The sequence below is a fragment of the Pungitius pungitius genome, chromosome 2, assembly GCF_949316345.1.
Source record: "Pungitius pungitius chromosome 2, fPunPun2.1, whole genome shotgun sequence".
Taxonomy (NCBI): Eukaryota; Metazoa; Chordata; class Actinopteri; order Perciformes; family Gasterosteidae; genus Pungitius; species Pungitius pungitius.
This window is the reverse complement of record NC_084901.1, coordinates 32,505,967-32,531,994: the sequence shown is the minus strand read 5'-3', so window position 1 is coordinate 32,531,994 and position 26,028 is coordinate 32,505,967. Positions and strand designations below refer to the sequence as shown.

The 26,028-nt window shown below is 44.6% G+C and overlaps 1 protein-coding gene across 4 annotated transcripts in view; it reads left to right on the top strand.

The window, feature by feature from the left end:
* The window catches only part of LOC119211261 (glutamate receptor 3), a 68,499-nt gene that overhangs the window by 6,770 nt on the left and 35,701 nt on the right, over positions 1-26,028 (top strand). For all 4 annotated transcript variants that reach the window (XR_005119754.2, XM_037462039.2, XM_037462040.2 and 1 more), the window contains exon 3: positions 14,744-14,983. Coding sequence is in view for 3 of the 4 variants with exons in the window: in XM_037462039.2 (XP_037317936.1) it covers positions 14,744-14,983 (240 nt within the window). In the remaining variant the exon portion in view is untranslated. The remainder of the gene's footprint in view (positions 1-14,743; positions 14,984-26,028) is intronic.

The following is a 26,028-nucleotide window of genomic DNA, read 5'->3' as shown; positions in this document are numbered from 1 at the left end:
CAGCAACAGCTGTAATGAGATTCAGACTGAAAAACATAGAACACTCTCCAAGGCAGATTCAACACAATGAATTTTTAATCAGAATATCAAAAGATCCTCTTAAACCCAACCTGAGGAGAAGTGTTGCTGTCAGAGTGCATTTTGTCTTGCAATCAATGACGCTGGCAGATGTTGTTTGATAAAACAACAGCTTTCCTCCCTCACTGCTGCGGTGGCCTCGGATCTACATATATCTTTAACAAACACCAGCTATGGAATATAAAAAAAAAAAGGAATCTGGTGCAGAGACAGATTTTCTGATTTAAAAGATATGCAAATCTCAGATAAGCGCAGATATACACATATATATATATATATTGATAGATTTAGTTAGCCTTGACGGTTATCAATCATACTGTTACATACTGTGTAGCATTAAGACCCACTGTGAGGAGGTTGGTTTCCAAGGATGTATTTTTGTTTTTCTTTCAAGATAAGGGTTAGCGGCAAATGGGAGAATTTCAAAGTGACAAGAGGAATAGAGGGGAAATTATCTTTTTAAGATAAAACACTAAAACGTCGACAACAACAATTCCACAGCCATGAAAACGGCTGACAAATACAAACCTGGATGTTACCATCAACCAACCAAGCAAGAATGTAAAAGAATCATTTGTGCACCGCCGACCCATATGTGAGCTTTGTGGCAGGCGCACAAAGGCGTCCACCAAGACCCCCCCCACCCCCTTTTTTTTTCTTCCCGCGGCTTGAGACGTGATGCAACACGACGGCACGTCCATGCCGCCGCACATCTTTTCCCCACTGTTCAAATAATAGGAATGCTGTTAGAAACTGTAAGTCAACAGCGACAGGCCGAGCCCCGTGTTCCCTTTATTGAAGATGATATCAGCGGCACGTCGTGACGAACAGGAGGAGCTGGCTGACCGTACAAAAGGCGAAACGATGAACACACCACGAGGGACCGCGCACGGTGCCAGCGGTGCATGAGATGAAAAGCTGCTGTGCTCCGTAGGAGGAACAAAACAAAGGGGTTGATAAGAAAAAATAGCCTGCACTTGTGGTGCATTTTAAGTCAAATGAACAGGGGGGCGGGGGGGGCAAGCTGCCATTGTGACCTATTCATCTCAGGTGCATCGGGGATACGTCGGCCCTGCAGCTCAGCTCCATCATGCCATGGCTGTTTTCCATTTTGTTTCCTCGGCGAGCAGAACCTCTCAAAGAGAGTGGAGCGTGTTGTTTGGGGCACGGATTACTTTTCATTTGAGAATGTAATTTACCCCGTTACGCGCACGTTCTGAAAGGACAAGTGGTGAAGAAGAATAAAACAAGACCATTTGAAAAATGTGTCTCCTTCAAAGATCTCTTCCGTTGCAGCCTCTGTCTTTCTCATTTCTCCATCCCTCCTTTTATATGTGCGAAGGCCGTTACAGCGATGTCCCCGCAGTCCTTGCAGTCACACTCAGCCATTCACCAGACTCCCCTACAATTCCCCTAATCACTGAATCAGTAATCCCCCTACTTGAGCTGGAATAGCACATCCGCATCGCGCCTCATCGGAAGTTGCTGCATTGGCCCGGCTTCACTGGGTCCGAAAGAAACTCTGAAGTCGTGTTCAGTAGGAGAGGCTGACTGCATTGTCCTGTCCAAGGTCAGGCAGCTTATGAAACAAAATACTTTTGAGCCTTTTCACTATTTCGGAGAAGCTCAGAGAAAAAGCGTTAATTGGCACCTATTTGCTGTCCAATCTTGTCGGTCCTCTTGGACTGCGTTATCAGCTGTTTGTTGTTCGCTTCCCCTCCGGGTGTGTGTGCGTGTGTGTGTGTGCGTGTGTGTCTCTGTGTCTGTGTGTCTTCCCCAGGATGATTTTGCGCTAAAGATGGTCAAAAAAATCACACAAGACAACCCGGGCAGCGTTGCGATGAATACCAAACATCAACAGGGAGTATCACGACGTACTCTCCCAACTAGTAAATATTGGATCACAGTGCGAAGGGGCTTCCAGCATCCAGCTCGCCGTCTGCCGACTGAGCAGATTGATCCGCACGTTTTTTTGGCCCGCTTCAAAAGAGACAGTCGCTATCAGGGCTCTGCCAGGGCTGCATGTCTGTGCAGAAACAAGGGCTCCATCATGACTGATTGCTTGTGACAGTTCACAGTCGCCGGGCCACTGGAGCATCATAACCTTGTGAAACTAGTGTATGGGCACTCTAGCATTCAAGCTGAAGAAGAAGAAGAAGAGGAGGAGGGAGAAAGGGGGGAGGATATTAGCATATTCCTCGCCGTGATGCCACCGCCGCGGTTAGCCTCCGTGTTTAACATCAAACGCATCTTACGCAACGACTGGGATGATGCAGAGCCACACACGGGGCACCCGAGCAGGGTTTATGGACGGCTACTGCAACTCTGATGGCGGTTGCAGGTCGAAGGACCATCAGAGCGGGAACGGTTGATGTGATAGAATAAACTGCTGATGAGACAGAGGCCCGAGGAGCGAACCCAGACCACTCGGGTCATCCTATCTGCGTCGTCACCATGACAAGCGCCAGTGAATTTGGGACTGTTCACTGATTCACATCCCCGGGTTTAATCGAATCTGCATGAAGTGCCGCGAAGAGAATGAGCGACAAATGGCCATGAGTAACAGGCGTGGAATTATTGGGTTGCCGTCGGGGGGGGCGAGGTGCAATGACCCATCCGCCCCTCGGCCATCGAGGTGGGTGGGAGCTGTCGCTTTTTTTCCAACTTGGGGCCGAGAAGACGTTTCAGTGGGTGCGCGGGAGCCAAAAGAGTAGATTGTGACGCAGAGGGGGTTGTTTTACTTTACATGCTTCTTATCGCGGTTCTCCTGTCTTTAGTGCTCACTATCCCCATGAGTGAGAATTAAGTGAACATGATGGGCTCGCTCAACCGTGACCCTCCTCTGTCCCCCTTCCCCCCCCCCCCCCCCCCAATGGTTAATTCGGAGAGTACTGTTGTGTGGCTCCTGCCATTTCACACATGGATACATAAAACCTGTGGGCGGTTGCTCCCGGGCCTCCGTCCGTGTTTGTGTTTCCATGCATGGCCGTGTGATGAAATATTGAAGTGTTGTATCATCGACCATTGGGTAGCCGCCGGAGCGATTTCCGTCCCTTCATTTTTGTTTTTCCTCCAGTCTTTATCTCGGTGGCGTGGATTTATTTTCTCCGGGCGCGTGGTGGCGTGCCGATCGAGAAGGCAAACCCCGCCTGGACCCAAGACGGAGCTAATCCATTGCAGCTGCTGAATGAAAAGGCCGTTTGGAATGGATTCACTCCAAACGGCCTCAATGGAAAGCTGCTCTCAGATGCCGGTGCCCTTTTGCAGCTCTGACAGTGCAAAAAAAGAAAAGAAAGAGAAAGAAAGAGAAAGCGATGAAAGGGGACTCGGGAGAGCTCAGTGGCTTAGCTGTGTTCATGGGAGGACGGGACAGCGGCGGATAGAGGCACGGTGCTGAAGTTGGAGAGAAGAAGTGACCAACCCTCGCGTTTGCGAATGTGTGATGTGAACCGCGTCGTGAGAACGCGGCGCGTGCGTCTTCCTCCCTCCCTCCCGACCTGCCTGCCCTCCAGCTGGATGTCCAGAGCACGCTGTCTGCTATTCGGAACGCCGCGTCAGTAGATGAGCTGTGCGGATTGAATAGCACAATGAACGTACTAGTAAGCACACTAATGTGTGAGATAGCACCGTGCTCTGTCTTGTGCAAGTGGGAAGGAAGACTTTTCTCAACCTACTTTTTTTTTAAGTATGCCGAGAGGCCACTGAGAGTTCTCACTGCTTTGTTTCTCTTTAGCAGAATGCACATTGTAGTGCTGCCGCCTTCCCAAGTCCCGTCCCCGAGCTGTAAGGGGATAGACTTTAGGTCTTTACGCATAAAGAAGCTTAAGTTTGAAAATTGCTCTCAAGTGGCCGAAGTTTATGAAACGTCGGTGAACATTTCACCCCCAATTTCAGGGGTTTGTCTCCGAGTTAAGCTTTTCTGCCCTACGACTCCCTGTGACTGGATGGAATATTTAGTTGTTACTGTTATGGGAAAGACTGGGATTGAATTTAATATAAATAAAAACTTGTATAACACTGCTACCTCCTCCCGCCTCCACCCAGATACGATGGATATGATTGGAATATTTATTATAATCCGTCAAGAAGGTTTAAAGTGAAGCTTGTGGATTACCCGGACTAATAAACACATTGTAATATGGGAATTTTGTTAAATGAAAAATCAATATTTTCTGGCAACTTTATGACCCTAGTTTGAAAGTTAATTTTGCTTTTGATGTTTGGAACCATTTCAGTGTGTCTTTATCAAGCTATCATGAGACGGACAACGTTAAACCCGAGACTTATCAGACATATCAGAAAGACAATGAAAGGTCCACAGAGATTCCATCTTTCCATCCATTCATCTAATATAAGAAAACCTTTTGCTCTCCTCTCTTTCCAAGCGGCTTTGTGAAATGGCTCTAAATCCGCTGGCTAAGAATCATTTTTTTGCGGGAAAAGTGAGGTTAGTGACGTACATTCAAGGGTTTAAATGCCAGGGCCTCGGCACATGTAGGATTGCAGCTCGCTCAATGTCATCGCTCTTTGTTTTCCCATCTGTCACTCTTTCTCTCCCCCCCTTCCACCTCCAGCACTATCATTCAGGGACGAAGCGTCATCTCAGCAAGGGCACTGATACAATGAAAAGTGGTGCTGGACTCTACCTACTTAACCCAGCCTGGATAGAGGCTAAAAAAAAATGAGAACGTCTGAGACGTGATGTCTTCAAGGGTTAATAACTGGTGCCTTCTTATTCTATAATCCCCCTACAGAAAGGCAACGATATGGAAGAGGTAATAATCAGACTTTCCCCATGCAAATGCCTCGATGGCGCGGCTCGTTGTGTTTCAGTGACATGGGGATATGAAAGGCGATATGTAATTTGATTAGCGACACCGGGGGCAAAGGCTTAGTTTGCATGCGCTGGAAATGGAACTCGTGAGAGCGGCAGACTGTCATCCCATCTCGTTGGACCTGTGCGAAACACACTTGGCGAGAAATTACGGATCCAAACCCGCCCCCGAAGGACTGAATCTACCAGTCAGGAAGCATTACACTCAGACGGTTTTGCACTCTCACTGGAATATAGACATTTCAAGACTAGACGTCTTCCAGATTAGGAAAAGAGAGGAGGACAAACAGAAACTGGTTCATACTGCGGAACAGATAGAATTGATGTTCGGCACAGAAAACAATCCAGCGTTTTGACAGTGATGGAAAAATATAAGCGCCTGCCAGACATTTACAAAGTTTCCTCTGCTTGTTTTCTTTCTTTCCTTTCTCAATCATCTGAAACAAGGAGCCCGAGAGGATTTCAACTGCATGTTATTCATCCCGCTGTGTACAATTGGATTCAAAACAAGCCAGTCGAGTGTACGCCCCCGAAATAACGCCACGCATCTTCACCCAGGCGAAGCCGAGCTCCGCCCAAGTCAGGTCCAATCAGTTAGAGGCGTCGGCCTTAAACAACCCCTTTAATCTCCTTGATATGGCTGAGGGTGTCCTCTGTGTGTCCCCCTTCCCTCGCGGGGGCGTCTGTCACGGAGCCCCAAAGTGAGCCGTTTCCTGTGATTCGGCGGAGCTAATCTCCCCCCCCCCCCCCTGTTTGCCGGCGAAGGCAGAACCCCTGACCGCTTCTGACGGCGACGGTTCCGACGTTTGCCGCGTTGGACTCTCCTCTAACCAGCCTGGCGAAATGTGTAACGCGGAGATGCTGATTAAACACGTCGGCATGCCTTTCGGAGGTGTCCCCCCCCGGCGGTCCTCGGGGTTCGCGCTCCTTCCTCCGTCCTCCATCCTCTTCCCGGTCCCTTCCTTCCCTTCGCATTGCATCTGCGAAGAAGGGCCCGCTTTAGGCCCCGCAGTGCTGATCGGGAGGATTAGTGGTGTGTGAGGGACTTTGTCACCAGACGCTTTCTCGGAAATCCAATTACAGAATATCATAAGCCGTACATGTTTCATACTCTGCTGAATCCTCTCAAATAAATAAAAAATGCACACGCTCAAAGGGTCGGCGTTCAGCCGCTGTCCTCGCGGTGTGGACCTTTCGTCCTGAAGGTGAGAGGAGTGATCATCTTTGAGCGGATAAGTAAAGTCCCGTAGCGCTCCTCTCGCCTCTGCATTGCAGCAAATGTGTGGAGCGCGAGAGAAGAAGAAGAAGACGAAGAGAGAGGGATTCTTATTTCTCCGAGTCCAGAGAACGTCTCTCGAGGCAAAGCGAGGGCCAAGGGTTTATGTCCGTTATCTCCTCGCATAGATAGTCCTTGATTGCATGCCTCGAGGAAATAAAATGCAGCGGATGCGGGCAAAGTGAGACGCCTGCATGTAAACGTGGACTCCCATCCTCCTGAGTTTGAACATGTGGAGCTGTTGCTATGCGAGCTGCCCAGTGGCAGGCAGGTGTGTTTAAAACCCCGCGGAGTGCTTGAAGCCATGTTTTCTTGCTCCGGGTTCAAACAAAAAGCATCAGGTCAAGACCTTGAAGGTGAAAATGTCCGTCTGAAAGGAGATGAGGAGTTGAGAGTCATCGACTCCCTTGAGGATTGCTCACTGGCCACTCTCACAAGCACAGGACGGTATCGTCAAGATGGCAGGTGGAGAGGAGGAGGAGGAGGAGATGCTGGCTGAGGGCTGTAGAGAAAAGCATGAGAGGAAGGAGAAAAGCTGATGTACCACAGCGATGGGGAAGTACACGCTCACAGGCCACACCGTGACCCGACAAATCTATACAAACCTTCTGTGAGAATCAAGTGTAGAAAGCCTTCTATACATATACTTGAAAAGTGTTGCAATGTGAGGATTGCACTGAGCAATGAGTACAGTGTGGTGATCTGCACTACGTTACTATAACAACGCATAACATGTAAGTATTTTATAATGACTCTGCTCCATCCATTTCCTGAGCCATAGTGTATTACTATTCCTATAATTGTAACATAATACAACACGTTTACGACGCATTACATCACTGTTACAGTCCATTATAATGTGATTATAAGTTGCTCCAAGAGCTCATTGCTCGCTTGAAGTAAAGTAAAAATAAATTGTTCTGTCTTGCACAGATTTAATGAATTTATTTCCACTTTACTGCAAGCAAACAATGACTAATTAAACATTATTAGTATATTATATGTCATCATAGAATGCTTTATTATCTATAATCTACTATTGCTAAAATTGCTTTATCAGTATAATGCATAATAGACATGTGTGTGTTACCAACATGCACATTGCCCAGGTGAGTTACATTAGGTTAAACAGGAATTCAAGGTACAGAGCAATGCTGATTTTAACTTTATAACAATATCTTTGTTGTAAGGAAACATGTCTTGAAAGTTTCAATGCAGTGTTTAACATTGAATATTCTAGAATTAAACTGCTGAAAATGACAAGTACGTTGATAAATAAATATGTTAGTTATTAATACAATAGTTGAGACCTAATTGCTTTTATTAGTATTTCTTTTTAGGAATTCTATTAAGACACATTTCAAAATTGTATTTGTAATTATCAACAATAAGGTTGAATGGGAATATTCTGTTCATGACAAAGCAGCGAGTTCAAGTTGTCACGAGTAGTGTCTCCTCGGCTTACTGATTTGATGGACACAATAATAACCCATAATTCATTTCTGCTGTCTCAGTCTTTCTTGCTAACAGAAGTCCACTCACATCTCATTTGGACTGACTGGGTTTGCACTTGAGCCTTCAAGGTGCAGCATGGTATGGGATGCTTTTTTCCCCCTATGGATGCCTTTTCAGCCCAATTCTTGAAGCTTCAAAGAGAATGTAAATTATGCTAACCAGAGTTAGAATGTTACGCCTTCACACAGATTTCCATAATGTCCTTGTCAGTTGGGTTCCCCGCTCAATCAGCTCAGAGAGGATTAAAAGCAAAACCCAATCGTAAATTTAAATGTTATACTTTCATAAAGATTTCCATGAATTGCTTCTCAGAGGGTATTCTACTAGTTATCTGCACTATACACTCTGTGGACAATGTTTTCTTTTGGAATATACTGTGATCAGTTTCACACAAACCAAAAGGAAATATTCAAACTTCAGCTAAATTTAATATCAATCACTGTGCTAATAAATCCTTAATTCATGCAGTTTCGCTCAGTGTATAAAATGTGAGTTAGTATTAAAAATAATCCTGTCAATATTGTCCAACACCTCCACTATAAAACCTTTTCCATTTAAATATTTCTTTAAATATTCTTGATATTTATAAGAATGGTAACTGTGAGCGAGAAACTCCACAGAAATCTGTATGACTCCCTTCCTCTTCTAGTTGGCCTTTTTCCACACAACACAACATTTATATGTGTCTCCTTTGTGTCGAGTCTGCCAGAATTACAGCCAGCCCCCTCTTTCACACAGACACACTCATTTGAGCCATTCAAGTTATTGGCCAGTAACCTTTTTTTGTGACTTTTACTAATGTACCTCGCATGGAAGGAAGTGTCAAGCTGCAGACCTCTCTGTGTGGAGATGCTCATCTCTTAGTGGGTGAGCTTCATGCCAACCCTCCCATCAAGTGATAGAGCGTCTCCAGCACAGGCTCCCTACCCCCCCTGTCGTCCATCTTACACTCAGGAACACGCACGAGGAAGCGCATGAAGACACACACACACACACACACACACACAGCCAGGGGATTGCTTGTATTTTATGTTTTTCAAAGCCAAACAACAGATGAGCTCTATAGCGCAGTGATTCTCAACTGGTAGTGGGTCGCGGGCCTTTGCATGGGAAAATAAAAATTAGAAAGAAAAAAAATATATATATATTCATCCTGTGATTTTATTTTGAAGGGACTTTTTTAATGCAGCGGAGTGTCGTTTTTTTTGCCGGCTCGTCCGTCCATGTTTTCAGCAGCGTGTGCCAGGTCGGGTCAAACCGTTCTGATATGGTGGGAGACGTTGGGTTTTTAGGATAATTAGACATCCTGAATATGAAATTCAGCTTATGAACTTGATATAACTTGAATAAATTTGAGATGTTGAGAATGTTCCTCGATTTGGGTCGCGGCTTGTCATTAACGGGTGATGGTCCCGGAGCCAGAACCAGTTGAGAACCACTGCTCTGGCGGGACCGCGAGCGCTAGTGCCTCCTTGTTTGGTGTCCTCTCCCCTGCAGTCTGCACAAGCATTACTGGGTTTCTCGGCCCACTACTGCCACCAGGAAGCACTGCTGCTCCATAGTCTCCATTGTCTTCTTTTGTAAATTTAATGAAAGGGTGCTGTGATTGATGGAAATATTTTTTGTCTGCCTACAACAGTACGTGTTGTGACACTGCTGTTACAGTCATACAGGACCCTCCGTGGCTGGGCTTGAAGCTGAGGTGGAAGAAGCTGACCATGATCTGCATCTCCCATGATTTAAGTCCAGTAAGAGGACTTTGTTGTTTTCCCCTTTGCTTCCTTAAAATAATATCAATATCTTAATGAGGCACAAAATGCTCCACAATTGTATGAAGAGAAAACGTGAAAATATGACACATTTTGGGATTCGGTTATGCATTACATTTGAAAAATACTATATATGAAATAATACATGAAAACTATCCAATATTCGCTGTGGCCCTGCTAGAATCCATTCCCTGTATGCAGGGAGAGAGTATTTGTGTTTGCTCTCTTTTCCACAATGCGCCAGTCGCTGTCGTTCAGCCCAGCAGGTGATTTAAAGAAGACGTTGATGGAGAAGGACTCGTAACAGCTTCCTTTTAACGTCTCGCGGCACCATTGCGGTTGAGTCGTTGGTGAATCTAGGTCTGCCATTTGAGCTAACAGTTAGAAGCTCTTCACATCTCTATATGACAAGAGCCCATGCAATCCCCCTGGGGCACTTATGAGCTATCTCCCAGTGACAGCATCCCTACTTTAGAGCAGGACAGCCTGGTCCTGATGCAGGCTGGTGAAACAGGGAAGGGGGGGGGGGGGGCGGGAGGCGACCGGCGAGAGAAGCTACAAGGACCAGGAGGAGGGGATGGAGCCCGAGACTCAGGGGGGGGGTTGGGGGATGAAGGACACGTACCTAAGAGGAGAAACAACGGAGCCAAAAGGAGAATGTGGGTTTTTGCGGGAAAAGACAAGGCAAACAGCTCAAGAAATACAATCATCGTTGACATTTACTGTTCCCGGCATCCTTCCCAAGGCTGTGCAAAGCCACGGCTCATGGACCCCCAAAGAGCATGGCTTTCCAGCGCACTTTGAGTAAAAAGGTTTCTTTTAATATCATTTTTTTTTTTTAAATATATTTGTAGCTCAGAATGCCCGCCGGACACCACATACCCCTCTGAACTAGCATTCCAGGCCAGCCATCTCAAGTGATGCATCAGAAACGTAACATCCCCGTAGCACTGCCGAGTGTCCTGATTATAGAAGGGAATGAGGGCGGCACACTGTGTGTGTTTGACCAGTGAACTGGAGATGGGATGCATGGTCCCCTGCAGCAGCAAGGGGGAGGAGGGGGAGGAGGCTGGAGGAGGAGGAGGAGGAGGAGGAGGAGCAGGAGGAACGCGGTTAGCTGCAGAGGAAGAGAAAAAAATGAGTCGGAGAAGAGGCAGATGAGAGGGGAATTTCCGTCGCGTTGTTCATCACTCAGTCCCCAGGCAAGCCCCTCTAAGCTCCGTGTGGATGCACATGGCTTCCTGGGGACTTGTGGGTGAATTAGCATTTCTTAAATTCAAGGTGACACGTGCGGAATCATTGAATCACAATAACGCATGTGTTATTCGGTCAGAGTTGGAGACCGGTCATCTTATTTCCACCTACAGAAGATTTATTTCAATTTGATTTAATTACCGGGAGGGGAAGACGACGACGCATTTCTCCACGGCAACTCCCCTACTGGACTGTGCTGCGCTGTGCTTTTTTTTTGTCTTATTTGGCGTTGTTTTTGAAACAAAAGTCCATCTTCAATGTGTGCTCCGCTGATGGAGCGGAACGATATTACTGGGAGACAATGTGAGAGGGGAAAGAGAGAGGCAGTCGGGTGGAGGAATACACTGCCAGGCTCCAAGAGGATGTACGCTTTGGGGGATGACCAGATGGCTGAGGCAAAAGGAGAGGTCAAATAGAGTGATGAGGAAAGTTGTGGGAGACGGTGAAGCGTTGAAGGAAGAGTGGGGATCAGAACTGCATGGGGACACATTGTTGGCTGAGGGAAGTGAAGGAATACATACATACATACGCAGCTCTTTCCAAGCAGTCTGAGGAATGGTTCAAAAAACAGTTGGAGTTTGAACTTTTGCTTTTAAGAATCGCAAATAATAGGGAACTCAATATGAAACACTTCAGAAATGAAGCTGCAACCAGCCCTTTGTATTAAAACTATGTGCATTTGTTTGTTTTGTATAACTTATTTTGCTGAAATCTGGTGCAATTAACTCTCCTTATCAAAGAAATGTTGAATTCCTTTAGGTCAATGTTGCTAGTGAATTCTCTTCTTTCTTTTTTACGGTCGCTATTTCCTATTAATAATCTTCAGAGTGTTTATGTTCTACTTGTTCTTTCTGCTTTCTTGCTAGTCACCCCCGACTGAAAGAATATGGTTCACTACAATTTATAAGAGTAAGAAATATAAATGCGGCAGAAAATAACACAGTAGCAAATTGGTTCAGCTTCTTATGTAAATGCAGATCAATTAGAAAGTGATGCTGAAGAAGGTGATTTACAAGGCAGGGTCACAAGAAACGCATGTTCATTTCTGTGAGGAATAAACAAGCTTTTTTGTGTTTAGCTGTTTGTGATAAAACGCCAACACACTTTTTTTTTTTATTCTTCCAGCATCACTGAGTGAAATTGAAAATAGTTTTTGTTTATCCACAGCATTTTGTGAAAGTGATGGTTGTGGCCTTTGTAGTGGAAGGAACATTTTTACTCTCGTTGGGGCAACATTTGCTTGATTAACCACGATGGACAGTTCTGCTGGTTTCACCCTAAGGTTCCTGGACGTTCAGGTTCACCCACATGCCACAAACACCTTCTGGACGCACGCCGTCTCACCACGCGCCGTGGTTCGGTTGCCTCTGACCCTGCATATGTGGTACAGATTAACAGTGAGAATAACTCTCTGGTTTCTCAAACATTCTCCATTGATTGTGTGTGGCGTTACGGGAACTGGCTGGATCTCCTCACAGCAATGTGTGCACGTGCATTTGACTTCCACCCCCGTAGAGCCACAGATGCTCGTGAGGACGGAATCAGCCGAAGCTGGAGGCGCCCCGATAGTGTGGCGTTCTTGTTTCTGATGAGCAGAGGCGAGGGATGCCGGCGGATCTTGTTCAGCGAGCCTGGCAAAGTGTGTGCATCAGGTCACCCTTAGTCAAGAACATCCTTGGAGGCCTCAGCGCCGTCATACCTGGACCTCAGATCGCACTAGTTGACACGACTCGTGAGATCCCTGCAAAGCGCTAACACTCCCCCCCACCCCCATACAACAAGGCGGAAGAGTGCAGCCTCGAGTCATCTAATGGGGGCAGGAGGGAGGTGACGGGGATATATCTGTTTCCAAAGCTTGGGTTCGCTCAAAGCTCAACCTAATAAGCAGAGGACAGCTGAGCAGGAAGAAAGAGGCCGCCAGTTTTGGTCCCCCGGGACAGGTTCTGTGTCAGTAGTGGCCCAAATTAAGAGAGAGTGTAGAGAAAACTGGGCCTCAACGAGGACTGCAGCTCCTTCTGCCTCCCATTCAGCGCGGGAGATTGCACCACTCGCCCTGCAGCACTTGCCCACAATGCCGCTGTCCATCTGTTGATTCACTTATCAAGCAGCAGAGTTTCTGTGTGTGTGTGTGTGTGTGTGTGTGTGTGTGTGAGTTGCTGCGAATGGATCCCTATACCCTGGGAAAGGGGTCTGTACCGGGACAGATAGGGAGAGAATGCAATTGAAAAGGATGAGGCGAATCCCGCCGTTCTCACGCCGTCTGTGCCGGGGACACGCGAGCACCGACGCCGTGTCCTCTGGAGTGTTTCCACCAGCTGTAGCACTGTTCCTCACAAAGACAAACAGCAGACATAACAAAGGGGTGTTGCATGCGTACACGTCTGGTTCCAGGTTGACAGCCCGACGTCTCCAGCACGGATCACCTTGAGGTCTAGAGTTTGATATTTAGAGACGTTGTTGGTGTTTGAACAAGGGCTGTGTAAGTTGTGTCTGACGCAATTGCATCATTAACAATCTGAAAACCTGTGAGCCAATCAGAAACAACTATTTAAGACAGCAATTACGTTAGGTTAAGATTACCCGATTAGCCATTGTGAGCACTCGATTCTTTTTCCTCCCATTAGAAGGTTTTTTTTTTTATTTCTCCTCTTTCGTAAGAGGGTTTTGGGACGGACGATAAATTGTTATTTTGGATTTAGGGCTATAAAAAATAATATTTATTTAAATAGCATAAAGCACCTGTAGCATTGATAGCATGTGACTGACTGGAAGCCAGTCGTGCCTGACGAGTTGCGCCCTCCCACTAGAGCGCACGATAAATGCCCAAGTAAATGGAATCGTTTTTGCCTCTCAAGAAATGTCATCAGATGCACACAATAAAGGAAAGGAAAAAAAGAACATTGAATTCGTTCATTCCCTAAAGTGGTTGTTATAGATTTGTTCAAGCAAAAACATTCAAGTGATGGTGTAACTGTTTCTTTTCTTCTACCTTGCTGGTCGCCCCAGACGCTCATTTTCAACGAGAAGTCTAAAGTTTGTTGACATTGACATTTTCTTTGTTCCTTCCTTCCTCAAAAGCGCAGTCGACCTCAACCCTAAAAATGTGACATCTATCCGTATACCTTGTATTCATGCAACGCTACCGCTCGCGGTCTGTGGCCGCATCAAACAAACAAAGGACGCTGTGGGTTGAAGGTTGCGGGAAGCGAGGCGGCGTTCCCTGGTAGGAGGCGAGAGGAGCGGCTGAGACGGAGACCTTGGCCGATCGGCGCCACTCTTCCCACCCGTTCGGCTGCCACTGTCCTACCAAAACAAACGAGCACACTCTGTTCCACGTGCATTTACTGCGGCGGGATTATTTGCTGACACCCTGTCAAAGTGCAGATCTGCTTTTCTTCTGATGCAACGCACGCTGTCTTTTAGTGCCATGTCAAATGGATTTTCTCGCCAGGGATGGGTTTCATTCCGGGCTGCACCCACAAAAATCTTTCCAATATCGATGACCCCATTCATTATTCTCTGAATCTAAGCGCCATTCCGGTGGTTTGATGATAATAATAAAAAAAAGGAGCACAAAGAAAAAGCAAATGGAGATTTCCTGCTTAGGTATTTTTATTGGACACTCTTTTACACAGGATTTATGACCCTGATGTCATCATGAGCCGAGTAGTAGCTAATCACAATTCATATAAATCAGGAACTCTCTGATCAAAGAATAATAGAAATAATATATTCATTTCTAACAATTTAGTAAAGTTTATTTTGTATTTCATTTCAACATTTCAAGTTGTTATTATCAAAATTCGTATAAAAAGTATTCCTATGTTTGCAGGACTTTGTCAAATGTAGGTTGTTTAGAGTTACACATACAATAAATGTTCTATTAGCGAATGGATCAAACAACCCAATTGATCTGTGACTCCCTGAAGTATTGAGGCACACACTTGTGAATGTCCGTTTTGTGCCGAGCGACACCCTAACACTCGTGTCCTCTTGACCTCTCTTTGACCCCCGCAGTCTGCTCCCAGTTCTCCCGCGGCGTGTACGCCATCTTCGGATTCTACGACAAGAAGTCCATGAACACCTTGACCTCGTTCTGCGGCGCCCTGCACACCTCCTTCGTCACGCCGAGCTACCCCACCGACAACGAGGTGCAGTTTGTCATCCAGATGCGGCCCGCCCTCCGCGGCGCGGTCCTCAGCCTCCTCTCTCACTACAAGTGGCAGAAGTTTGTCTATCTGTACGACACGGACCGAGGTAAGCGGCAGCGCGGGCCTCCAGCTCGAGTTTACAGAGCGGAAACCCACGGGGAGCCTTACAGAGGCTCAGAATAGCAGCAGGGTTAGCAGAGGATAGATTTGACTTGTAATCATTCACGGGATCCCTGTGAAAGCTTGAACTGTTAACACTGCACTATTTCATACAGTAGTTTGGTTTTATGCAAATGTTAAACATGCTGTATTCGCTAGCAGCTCTTAACTCTTGTAATAACACATCCCACTTAAAGAAGCAGCGCATCCTAAGAGCTACAAGGGATTTTCTTTTGGTGTCATCTAATCTTCTGTTTAATTAACGTTGCAGCCATTGGCTTGTGTTTCACCTGAGATTGGGCGTGGCTGTAACTGAAGTGTCTCTGACAGCGGGTGCTGCTTATTGCGACGCGTCAGTGAGGGATGACAAGTTGACAATAGACGCCGGCTTCATGCAGCAAGACCGCCATGGAGGAGTGTTCATTTTATTTATTTTTTATGTCAAATGACAAATTTAGCTCATTATCTCTCAATGGAATAGTGGTCCCCTGCTCTTACAGAAACCAGCATGTGGTCTAGAGGCATGTATATATATTTATATATATATATATATATACATGCCTCTAGACCACTTGCCAAAGGGTGGCTGCGTATTCCTCCCGTACCGCGGCTTGCAGTTTGGACGCCCGTGTTTATTTGCTCATTACGGAAAGGTCCAGATTAGCTCCGAGCTATCTGCTCTGTCTGTGTTTTTTTTCCGGGCCGAGCAGCGCGCCCCCTCCTCTCTGTGTCTTGCTTTGAGGCAGTGAGTATGAAGTGTGCTTTAGCGCGCAGCCCTCACTCGTCGGGGCTGCGGGGCCTTTGGGGTCTAGAGCCGAGGGCCTTAATCCTCCACACAGCCTGCAGATAATATGTGGTTAATTAGGGTCACTCTGACTAGAACACTCATTGGATCTTTCCCTGCGGATGCAAGCAACCCACACGTCCTTCAGCAGAGCCAATACTACCCAGTCCCTCTACTTCTCCTCTTCTTAGCGGCAAGTGAGACTGTCTGGGGCAGAGCTGCATACAAAGCGGAGGTGGTGAAACGACGCCGAAAGACCAAAACAGAACAGAAGCGTTTCGAAAAGAGCGATGACAAATAGCCGTGTACTTTGAAGAGGTCATAGAAGGACAGAGGGCATAAGAGGCAGAGAACGTGAGGAGGAGGAGGAACCAAAAACTCTGTTAGAATCCAGCAATTAAGCCAACAGCAGGCGCGTGTGATTTACAGGCTGTTACCTGTGTACAGACAATTCCCTGCGTACTAGACATACTCGTGCTGAGGCCCATGCCAAGCCACTTTTACCTCTCTCCTCTCTGCCAGCGGTGTAAGACGATCCCTTATTAGTAGGAGGACATTGGCCCCAGGAGGGGATTAAAGTCGTTTATTGATGCACTCCATCCCGCACTTTGGGGGGGCTTTGACACTTGGCTCATCAAGCAGACAGATGTGTCAGGGAGCCTCTACCTTCGCTTATCAGGTATTGCAGCTCCCAAGGCAATATGGACACTGACTGCTGGCTAAACCAGGGGGAGTGACAGGGGAAAACAGTCTACAAGGGTGTATGTTTTTTCTACCAGACGACCCGGAGGGGAAATGTAAAATTGTCAAGACAACTGCTTTTCGTCTGTATCATTTTCTAGATTATCTGAGCTATTTATATTTATTCATTGTATTTGTTTTAAACCTCTTCAATTGACCAAATCTGCCACGCATGTGTTGTCTCTTAAAGTGTATGTTACACCATGTAACAGTTTATATTGTTGCGAAAGGTATCATTTTGAGATGTATTTCTGACAACTAACAATTTCAACTTCTTATCGGTTAAAGTTAGCTGTTGATCCGTTACTTTAAACACGTAATTTGCTGAATCTCGTTGTTGGGAGCAGATACCAAACAGTAGCTGGTAGGTTGCTGGTTATTGTGACAATACATTTAAGAATAATTGAACTCACTTTTAATCATTTTGGATTGTATGTTCCTCCTTAAAACAGCTAATCATTTATTTTCCAATACTACATGACCCCCCACTATAATTTTTTTGTAATATCTAAGTAACGCTGCTTTGTGTCACTTAATTGGGAGTTATTGAAATAGAATTGCCTGGGTAGCCGTTGTGTTATTGCATTATAAAAAGGCCTAAAATGTAGAAAAAAGCCATTAAGTGAACTCTGACCTCAACAATACAACATCATAATCTATTGTTTGAATAGAATACCCATTTTGCTGAATAAACTTTGCTCATGATGCTCGGCACAAATGACCTGTTCCAATACAGTACAGTGCAATTATCTTGAGTGCTTTTTGGTCTACTCATTTGTGTTTGATAAAAGCATTGATCATCCGCAATAGTGGAAGCAACTTTTCAATTATTCTCCAAACTCTGCTCTTCAGGAGAGAAAATGCAGTGTTTCATAGCTGAGTTCCACCAAGAGATTTCAGTCAATAGAAAAGATTAATTACAGCCACACTATTCATTTGGATCTTATATTGGGCTTGCAAAAAATGCTTTTAGTCCTTAGTATAGTGCTTCCAGTCAGAGAATGATGGTCCAGATGCTTCAGGCTCAGATGTATTGGAGGGAAATTAAGGTAAATTTGTACCCTAAATGCCATTATGAGACAGCTGCGTGAAGGCAGATGTTATGATGAAGGAAGCAAATGGAGCTTCCGCAGGCAGTGATTTTAATGACTGACTCCTCTTCTTTTATAGGATGTACTTTATTGACAGAGAACTCTATGTGTGTGTTTGTGTGTGTGTGTGTGTGGGGGGGGGTGTTTCAACATATCTATGGGTAGACAGAGATGAGAGGTCCAGACGGATATGACCACCGGTGGTTTTTGAATCACTCCCAAACATCACACATGACTCAGCTGGAAGAACTGACTGTCCCTGCAGCACTCCTTCATACAAACACCTTCTTTTACCGAGTTCTCGGCTCTCCAAGAGTGAATGTGGTTTATTATGTCCTCCCAGTTTGCATCGGCAGACAAATATCCCCATAAAAATCTCGAGCCGGATAGGGTGAAGGTAGATGGACCTTGCCCTCTCTGTTCTGGCGGTCAGGTATGGGCAGATAATTGCCAGGTCGGTGCAGCAGAGACAGATGATTATAGGCTTTATTATCTCTCCCAGGCACAATCAACCCTGATTCAGCAAGCTCACCTCTGCTTGATTTATGAGTCACTGTCCCCCTCTCTCTCTCTCTCCCTCTTGGTCTCTGCACTGTGTCTTTTTAAGCTTTGTCTTGTATCCCTCCTCCTTCTTGAGAGTCGTGTGAGAGTCAGCCAGCTGTGGCTGCGGCAGCACAAGAGTCAAAACCTCTCCTCGTCTAAAGTGCTGCAAAGTGGTCAGGAAAAGACATAAAACAAATCTCAAGTGCTCTGTGTTTAGTTCAAAATGATAAAAGTGGGAAGATTTAACACCAACAATTCATGCTCTTTTAAAAAAAAAAGAAGCTCAGAAGAAGGTAGACAAAAGTGTGCTTGTCATTTCTTCCTTTTTTTGCACAACGTTGCATAGCTGTCAGTGGCAGATTTGATCAGAAAACCAAGTTGGCTGAAACTTTGTTCTTCAAGCCGACCCTATTTTAAATGAGAAACCTGTTGCATCCTGCTGCATACGCAACATTTTGCTCAAAGACTGAGGCCGAGCTCAAGTGTCCCAATGAAGGCAGTATGGGAGTGAGAACAGACACTTCATTACTTACTCTTTGCTCTTTTGGTGCTGGTTTCAGAAAGGCTATCGAGGGACACAACCACTTTAACACTTGAAATCTTTATTAAATGAGTCATTTTCCGAACCTAAAGCTGGACCAGCCCTCTGTGCCCAGTTGTAGTTGCTTAGTCACTATTGGATCCTCGCTATATGGGTCGAGGGGGTTGATAAAAGGTCCAATTGCATGCGTGTCCTTCCCTCGTGGCTGCAGGTTCACTCTTCTCCATCAGGGTCCCCCCCCCCGCCATATATGACATATAAATATCTGCAGGGCACTTCTTTCATTCACTCCGTTGGTATTTACAATGACCCCCAAATGCCGACCGGTCAATTCAGCAAACTTCTGCGGAACAATGAGGATAGATGCACAGTATTGATCATTAGAGGTTGCTCTAATAAAAAATGGAACAGCTTATTATAAAACATGCAAATATGTGCATGTTCTGACCCACACTATGTGGTCTCTAAAGTGGGTGCATGCATTTATACAGTATTTATTGGAGTCACTTGTCTGCCCCGTGTATTGTTAAAGGTCTTAGAAATGTCAATATTGACTGATAATGTTGCCTCTTATAGCAGAACACAAGCAAGCCCCCACAGTGCAGAGAGAAGCTGAACGACTCCAAGTCCGTCCTGCAGGGAGTAATAACGTTTGAACCCAAACCTTTACATGACATTATGATTTGGTTTTTAAACACATCATGTTGTCACTGGATACCAAAGTCAGACTGATGGTTAGGGCTGAATCACTTGGATGGAGGTAGGCATTCTGTTTGTAAAAATGTCCCCCACATTTTTAGCAACATGAATAAATAGCAGAGTTTTTCTGGCCACGATGAGGCACGGCGCAGACATCGCGCACCTGTGCTAAATGTGCCCGAGAATCCATTGTATTCATAGTTTCTGTTTAGTGGTTGTATTTCAGTCACGTTTCTTACATTAGATATCATTTCAATTCCAATGTGACATTATTCATAAAATTGTTAACTGAAGGCCTGTACTAGCATTATTATGTTTTCATTATCTTGATATCTGTGGGATAAAATGGTATTAAAATGACAACAGTATCACAACCACAATTGCTTCTGGGACAGTATATTGTCCGACGAACTGATAATATCCTGTCACAACGCCACCTTTTACACTGAACAGCTTTTGTTTTTAATTGCCAAATCATTTTTTTGTCTGATAATTAGCAATAATTGACACAATGCAATATCAAAGAAAAAGCCACTCACTGACTGTACCGTTTGGAAAAAGGATGGTTGTTAAACCTGATCGTGTTTTGAGGGTCACAGGACTTTGACTGCAGCGTGTGACAAAAATGACTGAGTGGCATCAGTGTGACATTGTCAGCTGACATGCACGCACTACTGAGCTGCTCCTTGAGTGATATGGCTTGTGTAGCATTCATGTCACATGTAGTTGCAGTGGCCAATGAAACATCAAAGCATGCAAAAGATACAGCAGACTTTACTACTATTATACAAGGTCCCATTTAATACCTATCGCTATTATTGCTAAACAGCATTGGAGCTTGCACACACCAAGTGTTTAATAAACTAGATTAAAGAGAAGATGTGAATCATGGGATTGTTGTCCTTGAAGTATGGGTAGAAAGGAGGTTGAGGGACATGGGATCGCCTCTCTAATGAGTAATTATTATAACGCAATTATTTACAAATGTGCTAAAACGCAAAAAAAAAAAAAAACTCTGATTGATGAGTCTCTAGCTGCACCAATCAGGACCACTTGGCTGTGAATGAAACCTTGATAACTCACCACAGACCCTGTTGATCAGCTGTTTAACGAGCAGACACGATAACTCCAGCCTGGCACAATTGGCAGAGTGATGCGCCAAGAGGATTTTGGATGTGAGGCTTGGATGGCCGCACAGAGTTAGCCTCATTTCTTCCAGTTCTTGCCAAGCTACTGTCGATAGAAAGAAAGAACGACTGATTTGACGGGGGCGGGGGGTGGGGGGGGGGGGGGGGGGCAATCAGGCAGATACACTTTAACCAAAGCAAATTGGGCTGCCTATTCTTCTCCAACCCTCTCTAATTGGCTATCCGGAGAGAGTTTCCTTTGTTCCCTAAAAGAGTCAAATAATTATGGTCTCCCCTTGCTCTCCTGGATGCCTCTGATGACAAACCGAATCGAGTCTGCTCTTTAATTTGACTGTGGTCGTTTGGCCTTGCTCTTAAGGTTGCAAACAACATAACAAATCAAGCAGTGGGCCAGAATACCAAAAGGAAAGTTCAGTGCTTAAACACAGGAAGACCCTTTTTTTAAAGTCAACACTTCACATTTCACACAAATAATGTCTACTGGAGTGCAATGTTTTTCACCTGCATTTGTTGATTGTATTCACCGCTCACAATGTGAGATAATGAGTGTGAATGCCAGATCCATACGAGCAACCATGCGTGTATCACAGACCAGAGCTTGTTTCTTTAAGCTCCGTGCTCTCGTCACAGCCACCACAACGGCACATCGGGTGCAGCCAGCCGAGACTTTACGCACACACACAAATGCCTCTTGTGCTTTGGTGGCCTTCTCCTTCTCGCCGGCTTCATAACAGCTAAATTATGCATGCATCAGGTGAATAAATCAGCCCGGACATGCTGACAAGAAAGGGCACCCCAGAGAAGCCGTGAAATGCAAAGAAAAAAAAATAATGTAAAGAAATGACTGACATTTTTTCTCTTTGCAGATTTAAACAGGTGTCACTGCCAAAGTGACATCCGAATATACAGATAGTCCAACTTACTGTGGAAACCTCCGTAATTCAGTAACCCCGTGAAAAATGGAAATTCAAGAGCCGTGGCCTGTCAAAATAAGCACACAATAAACCTCTATGATTTCTCTGTGTCCCTTTTTTTAACTGAACCTGGAATAAAGCCATTTTACCACCTACCCTCCGCTGGCTCCAGCAGCCATGAAATTACTGCTGGGAGCTTCTTTCTTTTTTACATTATAACAAAAAGGTCCTGGCCTTTTCTTCACGCCACCATAGTAGAGGTTGATTTCTTTGATACAATATTTTTGATGCAATATTTATAGCGCTAATTTGTCTGTAAGAGCAACAAATAAAGATGTAATATATATATATATATATATATATATATATATATATATATATATATATTCTCAAGACTAAACACAAGAGAAATCATTTTTTTTGTCCTTCATTAACAAAAGCTGGTTAGCAAAAGCTGACCAAACACACACACACACACGACTCAATCTTGCGTGCTAGTCCTCATGCTCATCAGTGATTGTGTGCTGATACGTCTCAGTGTGCCGTGTTAGTGAAAGAGAGAGAGAGAGAGAGAGAGTGAGAGAGAGACACCAGGGAACAAAGACAGCAAGAGATGGAGAAGCTCTGTGGGTGGATTTTCACAGTGTGGAAGCGCCACTCTCCTCCCTCCCAACACGTATGCATTCCTAAAGATACAGACATCATGCTGCTTCTGTTTGATTTGACATGTGCTTTCTTTTTGATTAGGACAACACTTGGCAGGGAAACTGTTTTTTGGTTACAGGCCTACTGTAAACTCCACATTAAAGCCTTGTGGCCGCACACTTTTGGGCTACTCTGCCATTCACATCAAGGCGATTGCTACGTTTCCGCTATGGAGATAAAGCTTTTTTTTGTCCCGCAGGCGGGGAGAAGTGGAAGAGCTCACTGTAGCTCTGGCTTTAATGTTATTCTCCCCCACTAAATTACATAAGTTGAATGGACCTAGTATTTAAACACTTTCCTTGAATGCACTTCAATTTACGCTTACGGCTACCCCAAGATTTCATCTCATCCTTCTCACCCATAGGAATGGTGATTGATGATTTGTTGCTTGTGAATACCATTTGCCAGACAAGTCGAGAGCAGGAATATTCCCAGTTAAAATACAGCTTGTTTTATTTAAATTTTGGGCCCGTGCCAGATGACTAATGAGAGGAAATATAAAGCCGTCTTTCTCTCCCAACCGAGCATTTTGATCTCCACTGCGCAAATACTGGAGGGATCCTCAGAGGCCTGTGAGCATACTTAGCCCAGAGGCAAATACTCACCAGGCCCTAAATAGTGTAAGTATTTATTTTGGCTCCCGCAAAAGACAACAAAGATGAGGCAACTGTGGGAATATTTATAAAATAAATCGCACGTATCAGTGTAGGTAATGAAGAGTGAGAGCGTGACAGCTGACTGTGGATGAAGGCTGCAAGTTTCAAGTTTCAAGAACAACAGTACCGTTACTTAAGTCCATAATAAGGCCGTGTATTAGCAAGAGTATAGCAAAATGATACCTATTAGCATTGCAATTCAATATAATATGATGCACAAAAGTGCAAAATCATTCATAAAAGAGTTTATTTTTCATACAATGATACCATCTGCAATATTGATACATTTTCTTTGAGAACCAATACGCTATAACAAAATATAGTTTAGCCAATGTTGTCTCATACCCCAATCTCACACATTTATTGAAAATGCTGTACATTGATATGCTTTTTTACTTCGGTTGATTTATTGACCATTCACAGAAATATCTGCAATAGGTAAATTGCTATTGGTGGTATTAGTTTGCTCTTCATATTATCCATATATCATATTAAGGTGTTCAGTCCTGATCATTGAGCCAAACTCAACCGTTATGAGGCAAAGCCAAGGCATTTTTTGGTTTGATTTCAGTTGTTTTTGGAAGCCGAGCCGCAGACCCACATTTACCAAGAGATCACCAGCAGTTAGAAGTGAGCGCAGCGACATTCACTATTGGCCAAACGCTTCTTTTTCACGGCTGCGCTTCAGGTTTAGTCAACGCTCTCCGCGTGTTGCCAGTGGTTCCCCTTTTTATTGAGTAGTGTAGTTGATTGCAATTTCTTACTTGGATTCCATCATTAAATTTGATTATTAGATACCATTTTTGATCGATGTGGATTAGTGTAATACCAACATTGCCAAAGTGAGCTGATGCACAGTATGTTGAAGCTAATGCCATGTTAGATGCTTAGGAGAATTGCAATATGTATTTTCTGATTTGCCTAGTTAGCCTGGATCAGCTGTGAGATATGAGAGGAGAGGCGAGAGAGGGAGAGAGAGAGAGAGAGAGGCCTCCGACACTCGGCTCTATACTTTAATGAGAGGCAGGAAAACGAAAGGCGCTGGGCAATGAGATTAGATGCAACTCAATTCAATTACCGCTGAGCCGCCACGGGTGACGCTTCAGAACTCATCCTGTTAGGATCCGGTTCACAGACGAAGAAGCGGACTGCAGCTCTCACTCAGCTGCTGTGTGCTACACTGCCACAACTCTCATTTGCAACAGCTCTGATTTATAAGCACACGGGGCGTCGTTAGGTTCTGTCGGGATTTGCCAGCCGACGCTGCAATGTTCTGATGTAGATTTAAAGGGGGAAATGCTGGAATAATTGAGTTTTCACTCATCACAGATGTTCGTATGCTTCTTCTAACAACAAGAGGGTTCTTTTCAAGAAGTGTATTTCAGACTATAGAGAAATTGAATACCCTGTTTGAGTATCCACTAAAAAAGTAACTAAAAAGTATTAAGATCCAAACAGTAGCATATTACTACAATACCAAGGCACGGCCTACCCAGCCCTGCCACTTATGGGCTAACCCCGAGTCTTATTTTTAACAGTAATCCATACCAATCCTCATGTTACAGCGGAAGTGACGACGAAGGCATCGTGTACTAATCAACCACAGGCAGAAGACGGCGGGTCCTTTAATTGCTGTGGCAGGATTTGTTATTTAACCCCCCCGAATGCCGGGTCTTTGCCATCACGCCATCAACAAAGTCTCCTTTTAAGCCCTTTTAAGGAGGCTGGAATTTTCGCAATTATGTCAAGATACATGTCAACTTCTCTTTAGACCGAACGCAGAGAAAGCTTTTATGGGTCACCACAGGTCGCAAGGTTCCAAAAGAAAACAAAGATACACAAACACACTCGCAGTCTGGGAGTCTGGAAGGATGGAATGAACTCTTGATGTATCCAAATGACCTTTGTGCTCATCCGCCTGCAGTACGGACATCGCCGGCATATTCCAGGCCTCACAGATTAAAGCAAGCATTTTCTGTTTCGGTGCCTTCTTCAGTCCATCAGACTGAGTTTGCCTTTTGTCCAACGTAGATCTGCATCCAAGTGGGCAGAGCATGCACGTATTTTTTTTTTCAAGCAATATATACAAAGAGACACTAAGAACTGCAGCATTGCTGTCATGCATTGTTTAAATGAGTTGGATATTTCCTTGTACTGGTTTGGTTTACAGTGCAGCATTATTTGGTTTTGTTTGGAAAAGAATACAAATACATTTACAATGAAGAAAATAGCCTGGGATACATGTCAATTAAAAAAATATATGTACATATTACTTCCTCCAAATTCTCTGTATCCATGGTATGATTAGCTCTGAGGAGCATGATCGGCAGAAACCGCTGCAAGCTGCTGCAACATCTGTACAGCGGGGATTTATAGCCAGTGATAAGGAAAACTTGTAGTTGTCTTCCATTATTTATGTAGTTGACTGTTTTACATTTTTGGATGAGACACACGGCTGTGGGGCTCCTGAGGGCGTGATTTGAAGAGGATTCATAGCTTTTCTTTATTGTTAGAAATAAATATCATTAAAAAAAAGCATCTATCAGGAGTGTGCAATGCTGTTAGATGGATGATGATAATAAATCCCATTGATAAGCTGAAGCTGAAATGGACTCTGGCTGACACAAAGGTGACTGCAGTTGTACATTTAAGTGGATAATAATAAACAGATTAAAAAGGAGCTGTCAGTCCTGTTGCTGCTATCACACTAAGTTGCACTCAAACGATTTTGTTGAAATTTGATTTTTGAAGTCTAAACCACTAAACGTAAACTTTTCTGCTGACTGTCGGAAAAAAATGGAGCAAAATTAATCCATTTCTGGACAGACTATTTACTACTCTGGAGATTCAATCTTTTAATTTCCATATAAATGTAAAACTAGACAGGCATGGAATCTTGAATCTTAAATGAATCCAATTGTTTTGATACAGTCCAGGGTTTGCTGGAGGCAAGGGAAGATGAGCTCAGCACTTTCAAAATAAAAGCCCTCTGTGATTGTAATCTGACTGAGAGTACATTATTATTCTCATAATAGTTAACATTATTAATGTTATCCTGCCACCAGATTTTATGTCCACAGAACACTACAGATACTGAACCTGGATCAAGTATATGAAGCACAAACCCCGTAGGGCAATCCCCAGTAGGCATTTGTATCTTCTTTTGACGT